This window comes from Mandrillus leucophaeus, unplaced genomic scaffold (assembly GCF_000951045.1).
Source record: "Mandrillus leucophaeus isolate KB7577 unplaced genomic scaffold, Mleu.le_1.0 Scaffold236, whole genome shotgun sequence".
In the NCBI taxonomy this organism is placed as follows: Eukaryota; Metazoa; Chordata; class Mammalia; order Primates; family Cercopithecidae; genus Mandrillus; species Mandrillus leucophaeus.
Window position 1 is genome coordinate 2,767,958 of NW_012102432.1, and position 24,005 is coordinate 2,791,962.

General features: G+C 40.3%; 1 protein-coding gene across 2 annotated transcripts in view; it reads right to left on the reverse strand.

Moving 5' to 3' along the window:
• The window catches only part of CLVS1 (clavesin 1), a 214,637-nt gene that overhangs the window by 17,216 nt on the left and 173,416 nt on the right, over positions 1 to 24,005 (reverse strand). For both annotated transcript variants that reach the window (XM_011982160.1, XM_011982162.1), the window contains 2 exons: positions 19,361 to 19,471; positions 15,355 to 15,590 (listed from right to left, as the gene is read on the reverse strand). In XM_011982160.1, the coding sequence (XP_011837550.1) occupies positions 15,355 to 15,590; positions 19,361 to 19,471 (347 nt within the window). The remainder of the gene's footprint in view (positions 1 to 15,354; positions 15,591 to 19,360; positions 19,472 to 24,005) is intronic.

The window sequence follows — 24,005 nt, forward strand, 5'->3', positions numbered from 1 at the left end:
ACATGCACCATTACAGTAGCCTCATACAGCCTTCTTTTACTATTCTTTCCACCTCCAATTTGTTCTCCTCACAACAGAGTGAAAATTTTAATAAACATATCTATTCATCGCACTTATGGGCAAAAACCTTTCCGAAACTGTCCATTGCTTGTAGGACAAAGTCCAATATTGATATCTGCCCTATGCAGCTCTGCACGGTGGGCCCCTGTGCATTGCCCCAGTCATTTTCCCCCTTGCTTTCTGCTCTCCAACATTTCTGGTCTTTTTTTTTTTTTTTAATTCCATGAATTTCAGATGTCATCAATTGTAGGACATGTCCTAATTTCGGGGATTTTTAACGTGATGGAAAATGCATCTTATAATTAATTTGTAAAACACAGTAGTTCCTGACACTGGCTCTTCCAAATGCAGAGTGTTTGCTCCCAATCCCACTCCCACACCTCCCTTTTTGCTTGGTGTACTTTTCTCATATTCCAGTTTTTAGCTTATGTGTGACTTCCTCAGGAAAGTGCTTCCAGAATCCCACCCAAGACTAGGTTAAGATCCTGCTTACACACCTGTACCCTCATGGTACACTCTAACTTTTCAAAGCATTTATGGTGACCGTGAAACAGCTGCTTGTATGGGTAATGTGTTTAAAGTCTGTCCCCCTTCATAGACCACAGACTCAGAGACACTGCAGGGGCAGTGTCTGCCGGGTTAACCACTCTATCTTCAGCGGATAACACCTGCACTGACTTCCTTTAATCCTCACAGCACAATAATAAGGTAGATCTATTATTATCTCCTTTATAGAGAGGAAAAGTAGGTCACAGAGAGGTAGCTACTCAGGTCACACAGCTATTAATTTGAACGGATAAAATCTGATTACAGATTCTGTTATCTTAACTGGCCTCTATCCTACTTGTGTATAATGTATACTCAATGATTATTGAATGAATGAATAAAATTTTCAAAAAGTATTTTAAATGTTAATTGTTAATGGAAATTCAAAAACTGGGAGAAATAATGAGACTAAGGAGTTGGTTATTGATAACCTTAGAGACAATTTCAAACTCTAATGAAACATTGATTACAAAGACCATGTCTTACTCCTTTATGGTTGGTTGACGATATCTTCCTCATCACTCTACAAAATAGAGTGTTCCTCACAGCATTTACTGTTACATGATTTTTCCTTTCTGTCTTCTCTCTTTCCTTTGTTGTTTCCTCCCTCTCTCTTTTTTTATTTCCCTCCTTCTCCTCCCCTCATGTCTTTTTTACCTTCTCTCCTTCCCTCCCCTCTCCAGAAACTACGTCATGAGCGCCTATTATACGCTAGGGAATAAGTGAGGCACAGTGGTAAATAAAACAGCACTATCCCCACCCTTGGAAAACATACGATCTACAGAAAGGAGATTTAGTACACAGGTAAACAAATAAATACGTAATTATAGAATCGTGGTCCCTATTAAGACAGAAACAGAATTCAGTGATAGAGACTAGCTGATGGGAAGAGAGGGGCATGGGGAAGGGGACGAGAGCCCTTGAGAGGAGTGGAGGTATAAACTGCACCCAATGAATGAGGAGCTGGCATGAGCAAGGGGAAGAGCATGCTGGAGTAGTGCTGCCCTGGAGCGAGTACAAGCCCTGGGATGTGGAAGGAGTGGATGGAAACCAGAGTGGCGGGGGCTGTGTATGCCCGGGAGGGGCTCGCGGGAAGCCAGGGGAAGGGAGTTAGGTGGAGGAGAAGCATCATCATGACTTCAAAAATTACACTCAAGACCACAGGGATAACAATTTAGATTTGAGGGCTGGAGAAAAAGGAGCAACACGAATAAAGACCCAACAAAAATGTAATTGTCCTCCAGGCCAGGGGGAGGCTCAGACTGGGAGGGGACTGACAAGTAGGGAATGAGGGCTCCTGTAACTGTAAAGCCCTTGGCAGACCAGGAGGAAGGGAGGCTGAGGTGCTATGTTGCTAATTCCTCCCTCTTCTTGGTTTTGCTTTCTGTGGCCCGCTCCCACGGTGTCTGACCATGCTCTGGGTGCAGGGCTCCAAGGGTACAAAAGCCTTATATTGACCCTATGCAAATACTAAGGCAAAGAAGAGGGAAAGAGGCAGTATAAGTCTGACTTCTAACCAGGAACTCAAGGCCCCTCCTTTCAAGTCACCATGCATAATCATTGTCTGCTTCTCTGCTAGGGTGTTAGGATTTTTCATTTTTAGTGAGAAAACTTTTATTTGGAAAGAAATCAAAACCATGACAAAATGGCAAGCCCTCTACACAACGCTGGGAAGGAAAGAAAGGTAATAGCCATCATACTGTTTCTCTGTGGTGCTCTGCAGTTGACTTTCTCACTCTGCTGCCTTCTGACCCTAACAGCAAGCCCGGAGATCTTGCACATGTTACATCCACTCTGTAGTCAAGGAAACTGAGACTCAGCAAGGTTACATGACCTGCCCAAGGTATCATAAATAAAATAACCAGTGTAAGAAAATGACCAGACAGGAAAATGAAGACACATAGAGAGGAAAAGACCAGTGTAATCATGGCCTCAAAGTCACAAGGCTGAAACAAGCCTGCAAGATCAGGATGCTGGGCTGTGTACGTGGAGCCCTGGGGGCCTATCATGAACAGCCGCAGAGCACAGTGAGGGCGCTTACTGGTGCTGATCACCATGACGACAGGAACCCTGAGAGATGTGTTCTAAGTGCGGCTGTGAAGGAGTTTCCAATGAAGTGCTTGAAGCTCCACAATGCTCATTTATGGGTTTGACATAAAACTCTAATACCACCATTTGAACATCTTAAGCTCAGTTGATATCTACAACAAAGTTTGCCTAAACCTAAAAAGAAACTCAACCACAGTATGCAAGCTGCACAGTGTTTTTAAGAAAATATTGCACGGAGATTTCTACCATATATTATGTCAAATATTTGTTTTCATTCATATGATCATTATGGCTCCTAAGAGAGATTCATTGCTGGCTAGATGTTAGGCACAAACGGCATCAGCTTAATTGGAATTGGGCAGAATGTTTGTTTACCAACAGCAATATGTCACAAGAAATAAATATTCCTTGTCATTCTTGCCTCGGCTATATCTCCCTTTCCAAGTAACCACATCTGAGCGTGGTGCTTCAGCAAACAGGCATGTTTTTCAGAACGTAACACAGTGAGCAATCAAACAGTTCGTTTTTGAAATTACACCAGGAAGTTCACTCACGTCCATTCATTTCCCTCTATTTCAACTCTATTTCTTTTGCTAGTCAGTAACTTACAACTCTTTATCTAATAATTTTTCATGTCATTCTTTAAGAAGAGAAAACATGCTCCTGTGCACAACATTTTAACTATCCCTATTCTTTCTCTTATTGACTAAATTCATTGTATAGATTTTCTTTCACTCCAATGTTACACAGCTATATAGGATGTGCTTGTAAGGAGATGGTCCCTTCATTTATGCCACAGAAAAGGAAGCTGCATGTAAGCAGGACATCCATCTCGACCAGATGTACAAGTAATAATGAGGCTATGCAGCTCTTTTTCTTCATTCTTTAAGAAATGTTGACAAATTCCTATTGGCGTCTGTGGAACACTCTAGTATCCAATAACCAGCATAAAACACTGGGAATTTATGGCTTACCTGAGAAGCATTTGCTTCTAGAAGTGATGACACATCTCAGGCATTAGCTGCTTGAGTAGCAGTGAGACCCCAAAACTAAGTTCAATCACATTTAAGTTGGACATCAGACAAAGACAATTTAGGGGACAGTGGAGACTGTGAATCATTCATTAAGAAATGATGCATTATATCGTGTTGTTGAACAGAACAGCCATATGGAACATCTGTTCCCGAGCCATGCAGTAAAATGGACCCCTTGCCCTGGCTGCTCAGAAGACAACGGCCCTCCTGTTCCTACACTGCCACCCTTATTCTTTTCATATGGATGGTATTTCATGATGATGTATTACCTCTGCAGGAAATTAGTAGTTATCCAGCAAATGCACAAATTCACCCTTTAAAAAGAGGACTACATTCTCAAAGATCACCAAGGTCACAGCTAATTCTATTGACAGCTGAAAACAGTTAAGCTGATTTTACCACCCAGTCAGGGGCCAAGAGGGGAAAACATGGCCTAAAATTTCCTTCTGGCTAAGAAATTTGAATTTAATCTGGGCATTCTCAGCCTGCCACCCACCCCCAAAATCAGATGGCTCACAGTGTCATTATGACATCTCACTTCTTCCATGCAGGATCTAGGAGGGGTATTTACAGAACATAAGGATGAAGGTATTTGGCCGTAAGAATCAGAAGTAGATCTTCTATGGCATATGTTGTGCCAATTTAGGAAGTCAGTGCAGAATTAATAGCTAAAATGTTATGTTTGTTATCTGCACAAATGGTGTAATATTGTCACTGTTTGCATGGAGGTGCTTTGCTGACTCTGTTCTTTTGATTCCATGAAACACAGGAGCCTGTGATCTCAGCCCAGAGAAAATGCTCAGTAAATATATGTTGAGTGGACATGGCCAGGGTAGGCTGGCCATTGCTCTCTCCTGGGATTCTGTCCCCATTAGAAGACCTCTGCATGATTCTTCGAGGTCACTCTGCCTCTGCTTTTCCTCAGACTGACTGTTTGGCCTGGGTGGCTGGTGCTGCTGTGTCACAGGCAGAGGGCAGCACCTCGTGTGGTGGAGTTATCAGGCTCCATTCAGCTCACTCACCAGAAAAGGGAAGCTAAAATGTAGTTTCTGGAATTCCGAGAAGCCGTGGCTTCACTGTCGTCAGACTGTGAGTTTCTCTTTCAGCGCTGAGATATAAATGTTTATTTGGTAAGTCCATGAGCTGAATGAGGCTGAAATAGCACATAGTAACTACTTTTTTATTTTTTTATTTTTTTATTCCTTTTACTTATATGGCTGGGATAGCAGACTGAGCCCAGGTTGAAATGCAGATGATTCTGAGAACACCAGGGAGGGGTCTCCAGGAAACAAAGAAGATGAAAATTGTCAGTCAAGATTCAGCTTAGTTAGGTTTCCACGAATTTAAATTGCTCCTAACTTTCCATTTTAATCACTGGAGCAGCATTTTCTATACTCTAGTCTCTGAGAGACAAGTGTGCAGTGAGATGCTAACAGTTGCTCTACTCAGAAAGAATCCTAGGACAAGATAAGTTTGGCAATGCAGCTTTTTTCCTCGTAGAACTTTTCAGTACCTTAGCTATGATAATGAGAGAGAGAGAGAGAAAAAAAAGCACTCTAAAAATATTAGTACCACTGTGAAAAGGACACATCTATGCCCCATATATTTATATTTCTTAAACTAAAATATTAACTATGTAAGGAACATCTGCTACGTGCAAGACACTATGCTTTTGGAAAAGCAAGCAGCACAGAAAAATCCCCAGACTCAAAGTTAGGGGCCTTTGGCTTTCATCCCAGCCATTTCACATAAGCAGTAATGAGCAAAAGGTTTGTTTTACATTGTTGTTAATATTCCATAAAACTTTATAGAAATTTCACATTTACCTTCTGTGAGAATAAAATTTAAATTAAGCCTAAAATATGTTTGTGTTTATTAAAATTCAATACTTAAGATAATTCTGTGAATTAACACTGATTACACTGAATTTGTTATTGTTTAACAAATGCAATGTTTTTCGTAGCCAGCATCTTTCACTGCACACACATACCATGTGGGAGATGGAAGAGGTCCTTAGTGGTGGAAGATGACATCTAAGGACTTCCTGCAGATCTAAACTTTCAAAAGCCCCTAATAAGAAGAATAATAATAAAATGTATTTTATATAAACTTTTTATGGAGAATGTTTATCCTGCAAACAGAGGCTTCTGCTGTGGTACAGCCAAGATGAACCCATTCAAGCTCAATGAGAGGACAGCCTAAAATCCCCACTTTCTCCCCCTGCTGGCCGTGGCAGGAACTACCTACCATTCCTGTATGGTGGGGAGAGTTTCGATATGGTCCATACCTCTTCTTTAGGAAACCACTGTCCCTCCTATAATAATCCTGTTTCATCCAGGATTTGTACCTGTGCCCGGCCACCAGAATGAACACACGTCTCATTCCTGGAAATCAAACGCACCCTCTCCCTGGTCATGGTGATGGGTTCAGAGGCAGCACAAAGCCTGGCTTTTCAGAGTCCTCCCTTTTATTTTTGCCAAGAAATACCAGGAAAGATGCTCTTTGTTTCCTTGAGATCATCAAGTCCATTGTTAATAGCCGCCGTCAGGATCGGCTAAGAATAAATGAAACAAATGAAAGGACGTGTCTGAGAGCAACTGTGACTCTAACCTGCTGCAAGGGCACCTGTCATCACTTTTTCTTCTGTGTGTTGCATCTAATGAGCATTGTCCCCAGAACTCTCTACCTTTGGATCAATCTGCATTTCGATGGCTTCAACTCCAGGGAATGACTCAAGTTTCTTACCCTCAATCAAAATCACAGGACAAAATTTACATGAGGTGTATCACCAGTAATCTTTTAAAAATTATACATATATGTGTATATATACATATACACATGTATATCTGTGTATATAGATAGAGATACATGTATTTGAGGACCTCTCCCAAAGTGGCTCATCCTTCACCAGTAGTTACATCAACATAGTTTCTGTGTGTGCACACGTGCCTTTTAAATAATATCTATAGGCCAGGTATGGTGGCTCACACCTGTAGTCCCAGCACTTTAGGAGGCCAAGGCGGGTGGATCACCTGAGATCAGGAGTTTGAGACCAGCTTGGCCAACATGGTGAAATCCCATCTCTACTAAAAATACAAAAAATTAGCTCGTGTGGTGGCAGGCGCTGTAATCCCAGCTACTCAGGAGGCTGAGGCAGCAGGATCGCCTGAACCCGGGAGGTGGAGGTTGCAGTGAGCCGAGATCGTGCCACTGCACTCCAGCCTGGGCAACAAGAGCAAAACTCTGTCTCAAAAAAAAAATACTAAAATAATAATAATATCTATAGCCATTTTAATTACTTTATCAGCAATAAAGGCGAGAACCAGAAAGTAATTGCTTAATATGGCCTAACAATTAAAGGTCACAAACTCTACATGCCGACTAAAAAATCATGCAGAAATCCTGGCAGAAATGTCTGGACTGCACCCCTGAATAAGCCTGTGTGTAGCAGGATTGTTGGTTTCCAACTCTAAGCCATTCTTTCTTCCTTTTTCTCCAACAAAAGCTCCTTTCATTTAGGCATTGTGATCTCCTGTGACTGGTTGACCTGTGAGAGTCAGAAATCAGCCGCTGCCTGAGAAGTCTCCAGTTGTGCTGGACACAGTAGAGAGAACCTGGTTCTTGTGGCCACTACTGAGCCCCTAGAATAACACTCCTGCAGCCACCTGCCTTAAAAATGTCTCTTGTGAAATAATGCATTTTCCTCATTGTTTAAAGCAGTTCATTTGGGTTTTCTTCTTTGTTTTTTTTTTTTTTGAGACGGAGTCTCGCTCTGTCGCCCAGGCTGGAATGCAGTGGCACAATCTCGGCTCACTGCAAGCTCCGCGGCCTCCCGGGTTCACGCCATTCTCCTGCCTCAGCCTCCCTAGAAGCTGGGACTACAGGCGCCCACCACCACGCCCGGCTAATTTTTTTTGTATTTTTAGTAGAGATGGGGTTTCACCGTGTTCGCCAGAATGGTCTTGATCTCCCGACCTCGTGATCCGCCCACCTCGGCCTCCCAAAGTACTGGGATTACAGGCGTGAGCCACCACACCCGGCCCATTTGGGTTTTCTTCTTTCTTGCAGTGAAAATAATCATAACTAATACAAAGCTTATTTACTAATCTTTGTTGGACAGTTTTAATGTTGAGTTACCTATTATCCAAGCCTGAAACATATTCAAGGAGTAAATTAGGAGAAAATGCTCCACATATATACTCCTAGGAACAGAAAACAGCTGATGATGTGGGAGCAAAGAAGTGGACTTCTGAAAAAATAAAATAAGAAACAGGAATACAGTCAGGCATAGTGTCTCCTGCCTGTAATCCCAGCACTTTGGGAAGCTGTGGAGGGTGGATCACGAGGGTCAAGAGATCGAGACCATCCTGGCCAACATGGTGAAACCCTGTCTCTACTAAAAATACAAAAAAAATAGCGGGGCTTGGTGGTGCACGCCTGTAGTCTCAGCTACTTGGGAGGCTGAGGCAGGAGAATCAGTTGAACCTGGGAGTCAGAGGTTGCAGTGAGCCGAGATCTTACCACTGAACTCCAGCCTGGCAACAGAGCGAGACTCTGTCTCAAGCAACAACAACAACAAGAAAAAACAGGAATAAAAAGTTAAACATATAAAACTCAGGGTCATTTAGTACCAGAGCAGAGAATGCCACACACCTCAAAAGCCCACCATGGCATTATTGTATTAAATAGCAGAACAATATTGAAATAATTCATTTAGGAGGAATTTTCAGCTAAACCAATCATTATTTTGTTTTTTCTACTTAAGGGTTGAGCTACAATTATCCAAAGAAAAAAAACAAGAGCTCATTAGCACCACTCATTCACTGAGAGTTCTGGGAGTCTTGGCTTTTACCCTACATGGATACCAGAAAGCATGGATTGAGAGTGCTTTGGAACACAGTGGCCATCTGTGCCCAAAAGCCACATTACAAAAAGTGATTGGGTCCCAAGGTCAGTGCACAAAGCCCACTTGACTCCAAATGGACATGAAGCATGTTGGGAACTACGGGGGGTGGGTAACGGGGTTACGAAAATAGATGATGTGAACCTACTGGAGATTACAGTGCTGTTCAGAGGGCATACCTATGTCATCTCACTCAGAATAAGGAGGTGTTTTCTAACAACACAACCCCACAGGGAACACGCTGCCCAGAACGCTGCCTGCCTGTCTCTGAATGGTGCAAGCTGAGGCCAGCTGACAATCTGTGCTGGAGAACAGACCTCTCTATCAGGTGAGAGACTGGAAGAGATGACCTGTAAGGTCTCTTCCAATTCTGTTCCCAATTTGCCCACATCCGTGTGGGTTCTGAGGGGTCAAAAAGACACAATGAATACTGGCTGCTCTGTTCCTCATCAGTGAGTTGCTTGACAGAAGATATATGCCAACAGCAGGGTTGATCCCTCCTCTCCAGTCTCTGCCCATCCTGCCACTGCCTGAAATCTCCAGGCAAGCATTCAAGGAAGTCATCACAAAGGGCAGCAGCAGTGGGCAGGACATCCTTGTGGCCATGGAGGAGGGGAATGAAATGTGTGCACACTTGCTAGCTTCTCCTGCTAGCTAGTCTTGAATTTTGGCTCCATATGTACTGAAATGCAGTACTCCTCCAAACCCCGGGTGAGCCAGACCTTCCACATGGAGGCTTCTCTGAGAGTCTTCCCGGACAAAATTAGTGATGCTTCCTTAGAACACTGTAGCAGCCTCTTGCTCCTCCTTTGCAGTGCCTCTCACATTCTACAATATAGTTATTTGGGGCACATTTTCTCTTTCCTACCAGGATGTAAGACTCTATAAGCAGGATCCATGAGAGCCTTGTTAAAGAAAGGGGCAGGGGGAGGAATTGGCTCTTTCTATCTGAGAGCCAACTAATCGTTTTTGAAGCAATTAGACAAGTGTACCAAGGATGGGTTTTAGAGATAATATTATTCATTCAACATTAATTCATTCTCACATAGACATGCTTTGTTTTACTGTGCTTCACTTTATTGCCCTTTGCAGATATTGTACTTTGTACACTGTGAAGGCTTGTGGTAATGCTGCATTCAGCAAGTCTATTGGCACCATTTTTCCAATAGCATGCACTCACTTTGTGTCTCTGTATTACATTTTGGTAATTCTCACAATATTTCAAACTTTTTTTTCTTTCTTTTCTTTTTTTTTTCCAGAGATGGAGTCTCGCTTTGTTGCCTAGGCTGGGGTGCAGTCAGTGGCGCGATCTTGACTCATGGCTACAACCTCTACCTCCTAGGTTCAAGCAATTCTACCTCAGCCTCCTGAGTAGCTAGGACTACAGGCACCCACCACAACACCTGGCTAATTTTTTTTTTTTTTTTTTTTTAGTAGAGACGGGGTTTCACCATGTTGCCCAGGATGATTTTGAACTCCTGAGCTCAGACAATTCACCTGCCTCAGTCTCCCAAAGTGGTAGGATTACAGGCTTGAGCCACTGCACCCAGCCCAAACTTTTTTATTATTATTATATCTGCTATGGTGATCTGTGATAAATAAAAAAAAAAGTCTGTGATGTTACTATTGTAATTGTTTTGGGGGTACCACGAAACGTGCTCATATAAGACAATACACTTAATTGATAAATGGTGTGTGTGTTCCGACTGCTTCACAGATCAAATGTTCTCTCATCTCTTTCCTTCTCCTTGGGCCTCTCTATTCCTTGAGACAAAACAGTATTGCAACTAGGTTAATTAATAACCTTACAACGGCTTCTAAGTGTTTGAGTGAAGGGAAGAGTTGCATGTCTCATTTTAAACCAAAAGCTAGACATGATTAAGCTTGGGGAGGAAGGCACACTGAAAGCTCAGAAAGTCTGAAAGCTAGGCCTCCTGTATGAAACAGTTAACCAAGTTGTGAATGCAAAGGTGCATTAAAAGTGCTACTTCAGTGAACACACAAATGTCAAAACCTTATTGCTGATATGGAGAAAGTTTTAGTGGTCCGAATAGATGATCAAACCAGCCGCAACATTTCCTTAAGCCAAAGCCTAATTCAGAGCAAGATCCTAACTCTTTTCAATTTCTTGAAGGTTGAGAGAGGTGAGGAAGCCATAGAAGAAAAATTGGAAGCTAGCAGAGGTTGGTTCATGAGGCTTAAGGAAAGAAATTGTCCCCACAACATAAAAGTGCAAAGTAAAGCAGCAAGTGATGATATAGAAGCTGAAGCAAGCTATCCAGAAGATCTATGAAAGATCATTGATGAAGGTGGCTACACTAAACAACAGATTTTCAATGACAAAACAACCTTCTATTGGAATAGACTTCTTCCATCTAGGACTTTCATAGCTAGAAAGGAGAGTCAAAGCCTGGATTCAAAGCCTCAAAGTCCGGACTGACTCTCTTGTTAGGGGCTAATGCAGCTGGTGACTTTAGGTTGAAACCAATGCTCATTTACCACTCTAAGCATCCTAGGGCCCTTAAGAATTATTAATCTACTCTGCCTGTGCATTATAAATAGAACAAGGAAGCTTGAATGACAGTATATCTGTTTATAGCATGGTTTAGAGAGTATTTTAAGTCTACTGATGAGACCTACTGCTCAGAAAAAAAGATCTCTTTCAAAATATTACCACTTATTGACAGTGCTCCTGGTTACCCAAGAGCTCTGGTGGAAATGTACAAGGAGACGAAGGTTGTTTCCATGCCCAACACAACATCCATTCTGCAGTCCATTGATCAAGGAGTAATTTGACTTTCACATCTTATTACTTAAGAAATACATTTCAGTTCAGGAGGCTGAGGCATGAGAATTCTTTGAACGTGGGAGGCAGAGGTCACGCTGAGTGAAATCATGCCATTGCGCTCCAGCCTGGGTAGAGCAACACTCCAGCCTCAAAAAATAAATAAATAAATACATTTCATCAGACTACAGCTGCCATAGATAGTGATTTGTCTGATGGATCTGGACAAAGTAAACTGAAAACTTCCTGGAAAGGATTCACCATTCTGGATGCCATTCTAGGACATTCAAGATTCACGGGAGGAGGTCAAAATATCCACATTAACAGGACTTTGGAAGAAGTTGAGCCCAACCCTCATGAATGTTACTCCTCCTTTCCCACAGCCAAACATCTATAGAATAGAGCCAGCTTTCCTCTGATTTGGCATTAGTTCTGGCTCTCATCTTCCCAACTAAGTCTCTGCATCAGCCTTCTAGTGGCTTTTAGTCTCTGATGCACAAACCATTTCCTTGCTAATCCCATGATACTTATAAAACCCAGATCTTATTATGTCATTTCTCTGCTAAACTATGTATATTGAAGAAATAAAGATGAAAACAAAATGACATAGTGTTTCCCATCACAGGATTATCATTAAAATTAAAGTCTGATCATATCAAATATTTTTCCAGGGTATGGGGAAGAAGGTTCTCATACATAGCTGGAAGTATCAGTTGGTGTCATTTGGAGGGCTTTTAAACAATGTGAACTAAAACTTTAAAGGCACATACCTACCAACTACAGGGTTCTGAATCTACTCGGAGGAACCTTCCTAGGAAAATGAAGGAGGTATACCAAAGACATTTATTAAACTTTATTTAGAAGAGGAAAAACCACAAAAACCCAAATGCAAAACAATGAGGAGATGGCTAAACTGTGGCATATCCATGTTCTAAAATAGATTAAACACATGGCCTATGAGGGGTCTTCACAAAGTTCATGGAAAATGCATATTATAACAAAATTATTCATGGAGTTCAAAAAATTTTTGTACGAAAATAAACTTGTGCTAACTTGTTATAACATGCCTGAACAGAATCTAGTTTGAAGCACTAAGAAGACAGGACATCAGAGACATCGGGTTTGACAAACACCTCTATCAAAGAAACATGAGTTCTGCTAAAATTAAAGCAAGAACAAACATCAAATTTATGGTGAAGGTGGGGTAAAAACATTGTGAAATCACTGATGCTTTACAAAAAGCTAATGGGGACAATATCCCAAAGAAATGAGCAGTTTGCAATAACTCATTTTAAGAAGAGACAAGACGAAGTTGATGGTGAAGCCCTCAGTTGCAGACATCAATTCGTGTGAATTTTACGTTAATTTGCCAGGAAAAACTTTATCTTGTTCATGCCCTAATTGAAAAGGACCAACCACTAACAGCACAAACAGTAGCCAATACCACAAACAACTCAACTGGTTCAGCTTACACAATTCTGATTGCAAAATTAAAGTTGAACAAACTTTCCACTTGAGTGCCAAAACCATTGTGCTCAAATCAGGAACAGACAAGAGCAGAGCTTTCAATGGAAATTTTAAACATGTGGGATCAAGATTCTGAAGCATTTCTTTGAAGAACTGTAATAGGAGATGAAAAACGGTTTTACCAGTGCAATCCTAAAGACAAAGCACAAGCAAAGCAATGGTTACCAAGAGGTGGCAGTGCTCTCATCAAAGTAAAAGTGGGCCAGTCAAGAGCAAAAGTCTTGGCAACAGTTTTTTGGGCTGGTCCAAGCATTTTGCTTGTTGACTTTCTGAAGGGCCAAAGAACAACAATATCTGTTTATCATGAGAGTGTTTTGAGAAAGTTAGCCAAAGCTTTAGCTGAAAAATTCCTGGGAAATCTTTCCCAGAGAGTCCTTCTGCACCATGACAATGTTCCTGCTCATTTCTCTCATCAAACATGGGCAAGTTTATGAGAATTTCAATAGGAAATTATTAGGCAACTACCTTTCAGTCCTGATTTGGCTCCTTCTGACTTCTTTTTGTTTTCTAATCTTAATAATATTTCAAGGGCATCCATTTTTGTTCATCTAATGTGAAAAAGACCACTTCGACATGGCTAAGTTCCTAGGACCCCCAGTTATTTAGGGATAAACTAAATGGTTGGTATTGTTACTCACAAAAGTGTCTTGAACTTGATGGAACTTAGGCTAAAAAATAAAGTGTTTGTATATATACTTAATATATATACACACATACATGAACTGAGTTCCTTGAGCCATATAAGTTTATATTTTGAATTTTTATCTTTTAATTTTATTTTTCCACAAATATTTTCAAGTCTCTTCATATGTCTAAATATACTGGCATGGAAAAACATTACATAACAATATGCTATGGGTTGAAGTCTCCCTCATCTCCAATTTCATATGTTGAAGTACCTCAGAATATGATTGTATTTGGACATAGGACTTTTAAAGAAGCAATTAAGGCAAAATGAGGTTCTATGGGTTGGCCATAATTCAATATGACAGGTGTCCTTCTAAGAAAAGGAGGTTAGGACAGAGGCAGACACACACAGAAGGAAAACCATGTAAGGACACATGGAGAAGGCAGCCATGTGCAAGCCAAGGAGAGAGGCCTCAGGAGAAACCAGCCTTGCCAACACCTTGATCTTGCCCTTTCAACCTCCAGAACTGTAAGAAAATAAATTTCTGTTGTTTAAACCACCCAGTCTGTAGTACTTTATTACAGCAGCCCTAGAAATTAACCAATGTTAGATGTTTTTTATGGATGTGCATAGACGCATGTGATGTACGGAAAGCAGAATTACAAGGGCCCACCTTTACAGTGGTTACCATTTGGGAGGGAATGGAATTGAGACTGAGATTGAAAATAGTGTCTGAAGGGGATTTTAGTCTTAAAAGTCAGGTTTTACATCGTATGTTCTCACCAATATGTGAGCTAAGCTATGAGGATGCAAAGGTATGAGAATAATGCAATGGACTTTGGGGACTGAGGGGAAGAGTAGGAGGAGGGTGAAGGATAAAAGACAACATATATGGTGCAGTGTATACTGCTCGAGTGATGGATGCACAAGGATCTCACAAATCACCACTAAAGAACTCACCCATGTAACTAAATACCACCTGTACCCCAATAACTTATGGAAAAATAAAATAAATTCTTTTAAAAAATCAGGTTTTAATTTTTATAATGACAAAATACTCACTTATCATTTTTTTTAAAATCTCTCTTTCATGGCACTCCATTGACTATAGTATGCAATGGTCTTCACCACCTGGATCCAACTGTTTTTGGAGCTTTATTTCATGTCCAGTCCCATCTCCCACTCTTGCACTCCCTTATACCGCACAGATTATTCCATCATTCTAATGCCTATATGCCTCAGTCTGTCCCCTCTGCTGGATTGCTATATGCCATTTCCCAAGCCTGGGATGCTGGTCTCCAGAGCTCATACTGAATGTCACCTGCTTTATAAATACGCTGCAAAAGTCTTACTTGGAAGATTCCCTGAGGCATACTTCTCTGTTCTTTTGACATCTTATTCTCATTTGTGCCCCCGGTCCCTAATTGGTGCTGCAGCCAAGTAAATGCTCAATAAATGGTTCCAAATAAATGAATGATAGGAACACTTTCTAGCAGTTTGTTTTTCCATCTAGTGTATCTCAAAGGTCCAACATTTTATTCTGTGTATATTAACAAACTCCCTAAAGACCAGGGCTATAATTGTGGCATGAGTGAGGTCCTAGCCTTTAACTATTCCTTTGATACAATTGGGACAACTGTATTTCTGAACCAGCCAAGCCCCATTTATTTTCAATTTTAGTGAAATCAGCTGAGAATGCATTGCAGTTTATTTTATTCAAGTTCTGTGCCCACAAAGGTCTTTAATTAATAATTCACAATAGGTCCAAATAAAAAATTCCATTGACCTCTGACTCCGGGGACTCTGACAACCCAGGCCTTACCTTTTCATCAGCTTGGGTGAGCATTCTCTCTCCAGATTTGAGGATGTATGCTTCACATGCATTGCATTATAGGATGTGTGAGTATAGTCATTTTCATCGCTGTAGTCAGGACCGAGTAACGTCCGGGCCCAAGTTCCCATGTCATAAGGAGGAAGAGTTCCTCCAAACTCAGAGGGCAAAAATTCAGGGTGTATTAGCTGGTGAAGGCTGTTTAAATTGTTTCCATGCAGGAAAATCTGTAAAGAAAAAAAAAAGTAATTAGCAATACAAAATCCAAAACATACAACCAAGGATTTCATCTAATACACAATTTAGCAATGACAAATTGGATGCACTGCTGGTGATCATGGTGCTTAAAGAGGCATTGATTTTGTGACTGCAGCTTAGTCTTCATAAAATGTTAATGTATTGCTTAGAAAAGAGGCTGAATTAATAGTCATTAAAAATGAAGTTTATGAACAAATTGAGTGTTACTTGGCCGTGGGCCAAATTTATACATGTAGTCATCTACTAATTATCCCTGTTGGTAAAAGGAGTGATGGTGCAGACCACCTGAAACCCCAGCTATTGCTGGATCTCCAGACTGCTCTGTTCTCCCATCTGTGTGCTCTCACCCAGTCCTCCAGATCCTTCCCCCGTTCCCCATCCTAGACAAAGTTGCGGCTTCTTCCTAACTCATCCTGGTTATAGCTGCCTATTCTGCTTCTTTCCAACCACCTTCCAATTAATCCTTCAGTATCTGCTGACTGCTGACTTCTGTTTATTTTATTTTTATTTTTCCCACAGGGGGAAAGTATCTAGAGAAAAAGTTGGTGTTTTCTTACTCCTTTAAAATGCTTCTTAGCTCCTAGGGTGATGTGGGCACAAGGTAGAAGAAAATCGATTCTTATTTAATGGAATCAAAAACCACAGCCTGAGAATTTATTGTGAGATATTTTTGCAGCAATTTCCATTTTTGTCTGGATTGGGGACTAAAGTCCAAACAAGTTTGCATCTTCTGAACATACAATAGATAGTGATAAAAATTGGTCAACCAGGAGAGAATCCACACCTCCAAGTTACAATTATTTCCAGATAAATCCACAAAGTGAACGAGCCATGAATAGATAATTAGCATTGACTGCAATTTAGGAGTTGACTCTGAAAGGTGACTTAAAGTGCATCTATGTACTGATGTCAGTTCCCATACTTCTTCATGTGGCAGGCATGAAGGCATTATGTGTAACACATGAGGTACACCAAGTATATGATCATCAAGTACACACACTTGCATGCACATACACATACAGTATAACCATGATGAAATATAAACGTGGGTCAGGCGCAGTGGCTCATGCCTGTAATCCCAGCACTTTGAGAGGCTGAGGCGGGCAGATCACCTGAGGTCAAGAGTTCGAGACCAGCCTGGCCAACATGGTGAAACCCCGTCTCTACAAAAAATACAAATTTAGCTGGGCATGGTGGCGCACACCTGTAATCCCAGCTACTCGGGAGGCTGGGGAAGGAGAATTGCTTGAACCCAGGAGGTGGAGGTTGCAGTGAACTGACATCATGCCACTGCACTCCAGCCTGAGCAACAGAACAAGACTCCGTCTTGGAAAAAATACATATATATGTGTGTGTGTGTGAGTGATTTTTAAAATACTTAAATAGAGGACCTCAATAATAAACACTTGCTACCTTGTTCTATTGTATTGATTTTAACTTATGATGTAATGACATCATTTAAACATGAAAGGGACAAGAAGTGCTAATTTTTCAGAAGACTACTGGAGCACTTCAGAAAGCATATCAAAACATCAAAATTTCTGATATTGCATTAAGTATGACCAAATTTTAATAAGAATTATTTCTTTTGAAGAAAGTCACTTTTCTGGCTTTTATAAAACTTTTCAGAGGGTGCTGTATATGAAACGTGCTGGAGCAAAGTATCAGCCCTGGTGTTTAGAGAAAACATTTCCACCCCTCCACCCAACATGTCCAGTTTTTGGAAGACAAAGAGTGCTATTAAAAGTGACCCTCCCTTCTTGGGGTCTTCTGGAATGGAGGAACACAGAAGTAGGAGGCTGGACCCTCTACCTGTTAGAATCTATCCTGTGCTCAAAGCTCCAAAAATGCCCTCCTATGGCATGGCAGCAAGTGTCCACCATGGGAGGAATTCTCTGTGGTTCCAACCTGAATAGAAGAATAGTTGCTGGAAAGCCTGAAGCCATGTTGAGAACAGTCCTAGAACACTTCTCTGTTCTTAGCACTGTCCTGAGCCCCAGATGGGTTTTAAAACTTTTCTGCCTCCTTATTCCAGTAAGTTCTAATTCCTGGTTTCAAACTTGTTTAAGAACAGGGAAATTACCCCTGCCCTACCCCACTGCAATGCTCTCTAAGAACCTGGAAGCATCTGAGGTCCAGGAGTTAGAAACCCAGCAAAGTGTGGGAGATGGCGGGGAATCCCTCACATTATCAGTCACTCCAGAATACTCAGACTTCTTTCCCAGTGTCAGGTACCTTGGGTGTCAGAAGGTGCTGTAGGATTACCCTAGTCAGGTTCCCATGAGGAATGGTGTTCCTGACCCAGGAGGTAGCTGAAATCAGAAAGTCTCAAAGATAAGACTGTAGCATTATTCATAATAGACAAGATATGGGTACAACCTAAGTGCCCATTAACAGATGAATGGATATATACCCAGTGGAATACTATGCAGCCTTAAAGAAGAATGAAATCTTGTCATTTTCAACAATGTGGATGAACCTAAAGCACATTATGTTAACAAAAATATGCCAGACATAGAAAAACAAATACTGCATGACCACACTTACATGTGGAATCTAAATGAGTTGAAATCATAGAAGTATAGAGTAGAAGGGTGGTTGCCAGGAGCTGAGAGTAGGGGGAAATGGAGAGATGTTGGACAAAGAGGACAAAGTTTCAGTTATATAGGATGAGAATAGATTCTGGAGACCTAATGTACAGTATGGAAACTATAATAGTAATAATATTATATTGTTTATTTGAAATTGGCTGAGAGAGTAGATCTTAAGTATTCTCACTACACACACACACACACAAATCACAACTACAGGAGGTGATAGATGTGTTAGTAGCTTGATTGTGGTAATCATTTCACAATGCATAGGTATATAAAAACATCACATTGAACACCTTAAATATATCCAATTTTTAGTTGTCAATTATACCCAATAACATTGGGGAAAAAAGAAAAGAGAGCTAAATCATAAAGGTAAATAAAAGTCACCAAGTCTCATGAGGTACCAACTGCATCACGATACATGTTTTCATAAGCTGTCCCATTAGATTTCCCCAACAACTCTGTGATGTGAGTGTTAGTTTCCCCAATTTATAAATGAGAAAATTGAGATTCAGAGTGGTTAAGGAATGTTCAATTACTCTGCTCATCAAAATGCCATGAAAAAGCCCAACTCTGATTGTTGGAAAAAGCTGGCTTCTCAAGTGTTATCAACTGATATAATTAAGACTGTAAAAGCCTTCCTCATAAGAGTATTGTTATTTCCAAAGAAGAATGCTTTTCCAACTTTACAGGTGATGGAGTTAGCAGTTATCACCCAAAGCCATGGAAGGGAAGAAAAATTGTAATCATTCTTCATAACACTAATACATTTGCAGAACAAAATGCTAGGTACTAAAATATTTTATGAACAGGAAAGCTGCTGGACCCATAATTCTTAGCTCCCATAAGAATTTACAGTAAAATGGGCATCTGATATTTGCATGCCTTCAAAGTTTCTTTTGGTTTGTCACTGGGACTCCGAAAATAACCCAGTTCTACTGAATTATTAATTAAACCCAGACCATTTGCAATCTCCAGCTGAGGCTCAAATGCTTAGGGGCTGTAGAAAAACCACAGTGAAAGATAGAGAGAGAAAAAAAATCCGGGGAAAGGAGGGAGGAGGGGAGAGAAAAAACAGAAGCACCATAATTGTCCCAGGCATTCCCTGTTTAAAATTTACATCATGTATTTGTTTTCATTACCCGTTTTCTGGTCTTGTCTTTAAGAAATGGCTTGATGAGTGTGTAGAGGGCATGAATGTACCAGGGCTGGTTGACAAAGTGGACTCCTCCAAAGCGGGCAGGAAAGCTGTCCTGGGGCAGAAAGAGAGAAATGCACATCAATTAGTAAGCACCCTTTGTTAGACTGCACCAGCAGGACCAATGCCCCAAAGAACAACCTGTTTTTCCTGCCTGGTAGAAGCTCTAGCTTCAGGATAAGGAGAGGAAGAAAACCACTCACTTAACACACTAGTTGTTAAGGATGTCTTTATTCTTTATTCCCCTTGCCTCCCTTCTCGCCCTTCGACTCCATGCATAACTTTAAAATTGTGCATGGGTTCCAGGCCTGTCTTTTTCAAATCACAATTACATGACCTTCTACGTGGCACAGAAGCTCGTGCAGCCTGGAGAGTGGGGGGAATCTGAATTCTTCATTGCATTAGGTAACCAAGTCTGCCAGGCTCCCACCACAAGAGCTCTCTCTTTACCCTCATTTCCACTCTCCCGCTCCCACCCTCTCCACCGGCTTAATCATGACAGTAACTGTACTTTCTGGGTGAGTGAGTGCTGGCTGTGCAGGAAGTAGTTGCAAAAGGATTTCAAAGGCTCTTAGGAGATGGAGCTATGTGGAATCAACCAAATTCTAACAAGGTTATAACAACTTTTTCACAGATTGCAGTACTAGCTCCAGTCCACCCTGGGGCACATAGTAAGTCCCAGGGAAAAAATACTTGCTGATTAATGGGCTAGTTGATTCTCCTAGTTGAGGGAATATGAACACCCATTTCGTAAATAATAGGAAGGAAGAGCATTTAAGAAAAATGATTCCAAATTTAGAATCCAGATCAGGGCATTAGAACCCAGATCAGCTTATGTTTTAGATGCTAGGAAGCTGCTCTCAGTGCTAATTAGATCTATGGAACAAGGGACCATGGCCAGAAAGTCTGAGCTAGTCGTATAAGACCAGGTCCTGAGATCTCCCGATGAATGACTTCAGTAGATTGGGTTCATCTCAGTTAATAGAATTAAAAAAGAAGGAACCTCTAAACGCTGTATGAATTGTAAGTTTGCTATCAATTTCATTGCGACAAACATCTTTGTAAAATGTTAGCAAGATGAGATGAAAGCCGAGGGAGTCTGGCTGGTGGAGCAAATGGTTCAGCAGCTAGCTGTTCCCTGCGGGTGTATGAAATGCCTCACCCAGGTCTTTTTTAGTAACAAGGAAAAAAGGTTATTAAATTTTTTTCAGAACCCTTTGAGTCTACAGGATCCCTAGGCATCTTCCATGCCAAGACCTAGTTTCCAATGTAAGTGCATGGAACTGCACTTAGGGTTGACATTTGAAAAACTTTTAAAATAATTTTTCCCTCTACCTAGACATTTTAGAGTAGAAAGGAATTAAATATTTTGAAGGCTAAACTGGACAATAACAGTAAAAGGCCTTTGCTTTCAGAATATGTATATATATTTTGTTTTGTTTCTTTTATTTTCAAAAACTTAACAAGTATAGGGCTAGAGACATCATTTATACTAACTTGTTATTCCAAAACTAATTTGAGAAATGTAAAGGTTCTTAATAAGGTTGTCTTTTTTCCTCTAGGTATAGTTTAGGATCTAAAAGTTTTATGATTCCTTAAAAAAAGAGACTATTCCCAAAAGTATTTCCTTTATAATAAGTGCTATTCACTATCATCACATCTTTTGGCTCCTTTTAACTTCTTATTCAGAAGTAGAATTCATTATTTCACTTACTAAATGTGGTTCTTAGGGGTCATAGAAGAAGAATAGGAGTAAAGCACTTATTTATAAAACCAGGGCTTTACTATCTTTTCTAGTGGGACCAATAAGAGGTTTATTTCTATCGATGGTCCATTGTGTTATATAGTTCTAGGTTAATAAAGTGGAAGGAAACTCTAAATAATATTGAGAGTAGGCAAAGTTGCAAAATATTAACCTTTTAAAAATATCTAGACATTCTAAGTTTTAGTTTATGAAGCCTCAATCATCAAAGACATCAAAAACTATCTTCTGATTGTGACAGGGGAGGTTGAAAGAAAATTATAGTGCTGAGACTCTGTAATTACTCTCTACGTTATCCCTGGTTGAGGATTCTGCCAGATTGAAGGCATGGGCTTTTATTCATCTCACTCAAGTCATCCAGTGAATATGTGCAGACAAACACATGTGAACCCTGTGTCTTGAAGTTCTGAGTTTGCACCAGAGTAGAAACAGAATCACTTTTATTCAGGTACCTCCTATACAATTCACATGAAAGGCCCTCCTGTCTGAAACAGGCAATGTACACATGTTCTGGGTCTTCTTGAATGAGCCCAGCCATGCTAGTGTGTGTGTGTGTGTATGTGTGTGTGTGTGTGTGTGTGTGTTGTGCAGAGGGGAAGGTGAGGAAAGGCAAAATCAGCAAACACCCTTCTCATGGTCAACACATCATTATTGGTTGCCTCTGCCTGATCACATCAGTCAACTGCAGACAAAGGGAAGTTGTCAGTCACACACAAGTCTCCCAGAACCCCAAGAGGCCTACCACCCTCCTGGAAGAGCATTTCTTAGGGGGCTAGAACAGCTGTATCTCAAGATCATAGGCCTTGGTTCAATGACAGTGTAACACTTTGTTTTTCAGTGTTCTTGGTGACGAAAGAGCATACACCAACATACTCTAAGTTCAAGAAAATGGCATAAATCCTGTACTTTTATACATTTGTCAATAAAAATATAACGTCATTTCAAATTTTAAACAATTCGAATCATAAAAATGTGTCTGCCTCCCAGTTTAAGTTAATTTTGTTTCCTTATTATAAATTATACACATTCTACAAAAGTAAAAAATAGATAAAAACATTATTTGAAAAATTAGATGATACAAGAAGAAAAAAGAAAAGAAAAGGCCCCTATAATCCCACTGCCAAAGACACACTCTTACTATTTTCTATTATTCAGGATGGGTTATGTAATGTTATAGTAACAAGTAACCCCTACTTTTAAAAAATCATTTAAAGCAGTAAAGATTGATTCTTTGTTCACATTAAATGTCTTGCTTGATTTTTGTCTTTCCTGATTAATTTCCTGCTCACACTAAATGTCCTGCCCTGCTTGATTTGCCTGCAGCCAGAGATGCAGCCTCCTCCATATGGAGCAGTGATGCTTGACATAGTCCAGGAAAACCACGTGGAAGAATCATACCTTAGCTCTTAAAGCTGGCTCCAAAAGTGACATGCTTCATCTGCCGTATTTTAAAGGTCAAACTCATGCCTGGCTTCCAGGGATCAGAAAGTAAAATCTACCGTATTTCCAGTAAGAAGAGGACCAAACGTATTGGCAAATAGCAGTAATAATTACCCAAACTCTGCTATCCCTTCACTTATCTTTTTTTCTATCCTTTTTAAATGTGATCATTTTTTAATTGAACGTAATAACTATTTTTTGATGGCCTACAGTATATCTCACTTAATGCATTGAAAAATAAAAATAAAGAGTCTTCAGAGCAGTGGGGAAAACAAAACAGCAATTATATAATGATACATTTAGTGTATTCAATTCTTGCCTTAACAGTTAATTCATGCCTTGCACCTCTTCCATTCAGCACATATTTGTGAGTGTCTACTACATGACAAACAGTGGGCATATTCTCCAAAGTGTACTTTAGCGACCAGGGGACTCTGTGATTTTTATCCCCTTTCTTGCCTTCTGTAACTTGTGCTCTACTCACATCCTACACTGCTGAGGTCAGTAGCTTTCATTTTATGGTGATATTATTTCATGGTAATTTCATTTTATGTAAAATTGCAGCCTCTCAGAAAATGAAGCCTGTAAACCTTAGATAAGCATAAGTTTTTTTGCTTTTTTAAAGCAAAAGTTGGAAGTTCTGGCCATGGCAATTAGGCAAGAGAAAGAAAAAAAGTATTCAAATAGGAAGAGAGGAAGTCAAATTATCTCTGTTTGCAGATGACATGATTCTATATTGGGAAAACTCCATAGTCTCAGTCCAAATACTCCTTAAGCTGATAAGCAACTTCAGCAAAGTCTCAGGTACAAAATCAATGTGCAAAAATCACAAGCATTCCTATACACCAATAACAGACAAACAGAGAGCCAAATAATGAGTGAACTCCCATTCACAATTGCTTAAAAGAGAATAAAATATCTAGGAATCCAACCTACAAGGGATGTGAAGGACCTCTTCAAGAAGAACTACAAACCATCGCTCAATGAAATAAAAGAGGACACAAACAAATGGAAGAACATTCCATATTCATGGATACGAAGAATCAATATCACAAAAATGGCTGTAATGCCCAAGGTAATTTACAGATTCAACGCCATCCCCATCAAGTTACCAAAGACTTTCTTCACAGAATTGGAAAAAACTACTTTAAAATTCCTATGGAACCAAAAAAGAGACCACATTGCCAAGACAATCCTAAGCCAAAAGAACAAAGCTGGAGGCATCACACTACCTGACTTCAAACTATACTACAAAGCTACAGTAACCAAAACAGCATGCTACTGGTACCAAAACAGAGATATAGACCAATGAAACAGAATAGAGCCCTCAGAAATAATACCACACATCTGCAACCATCTGATCTTTGACAAATATGTCAAAAACAAG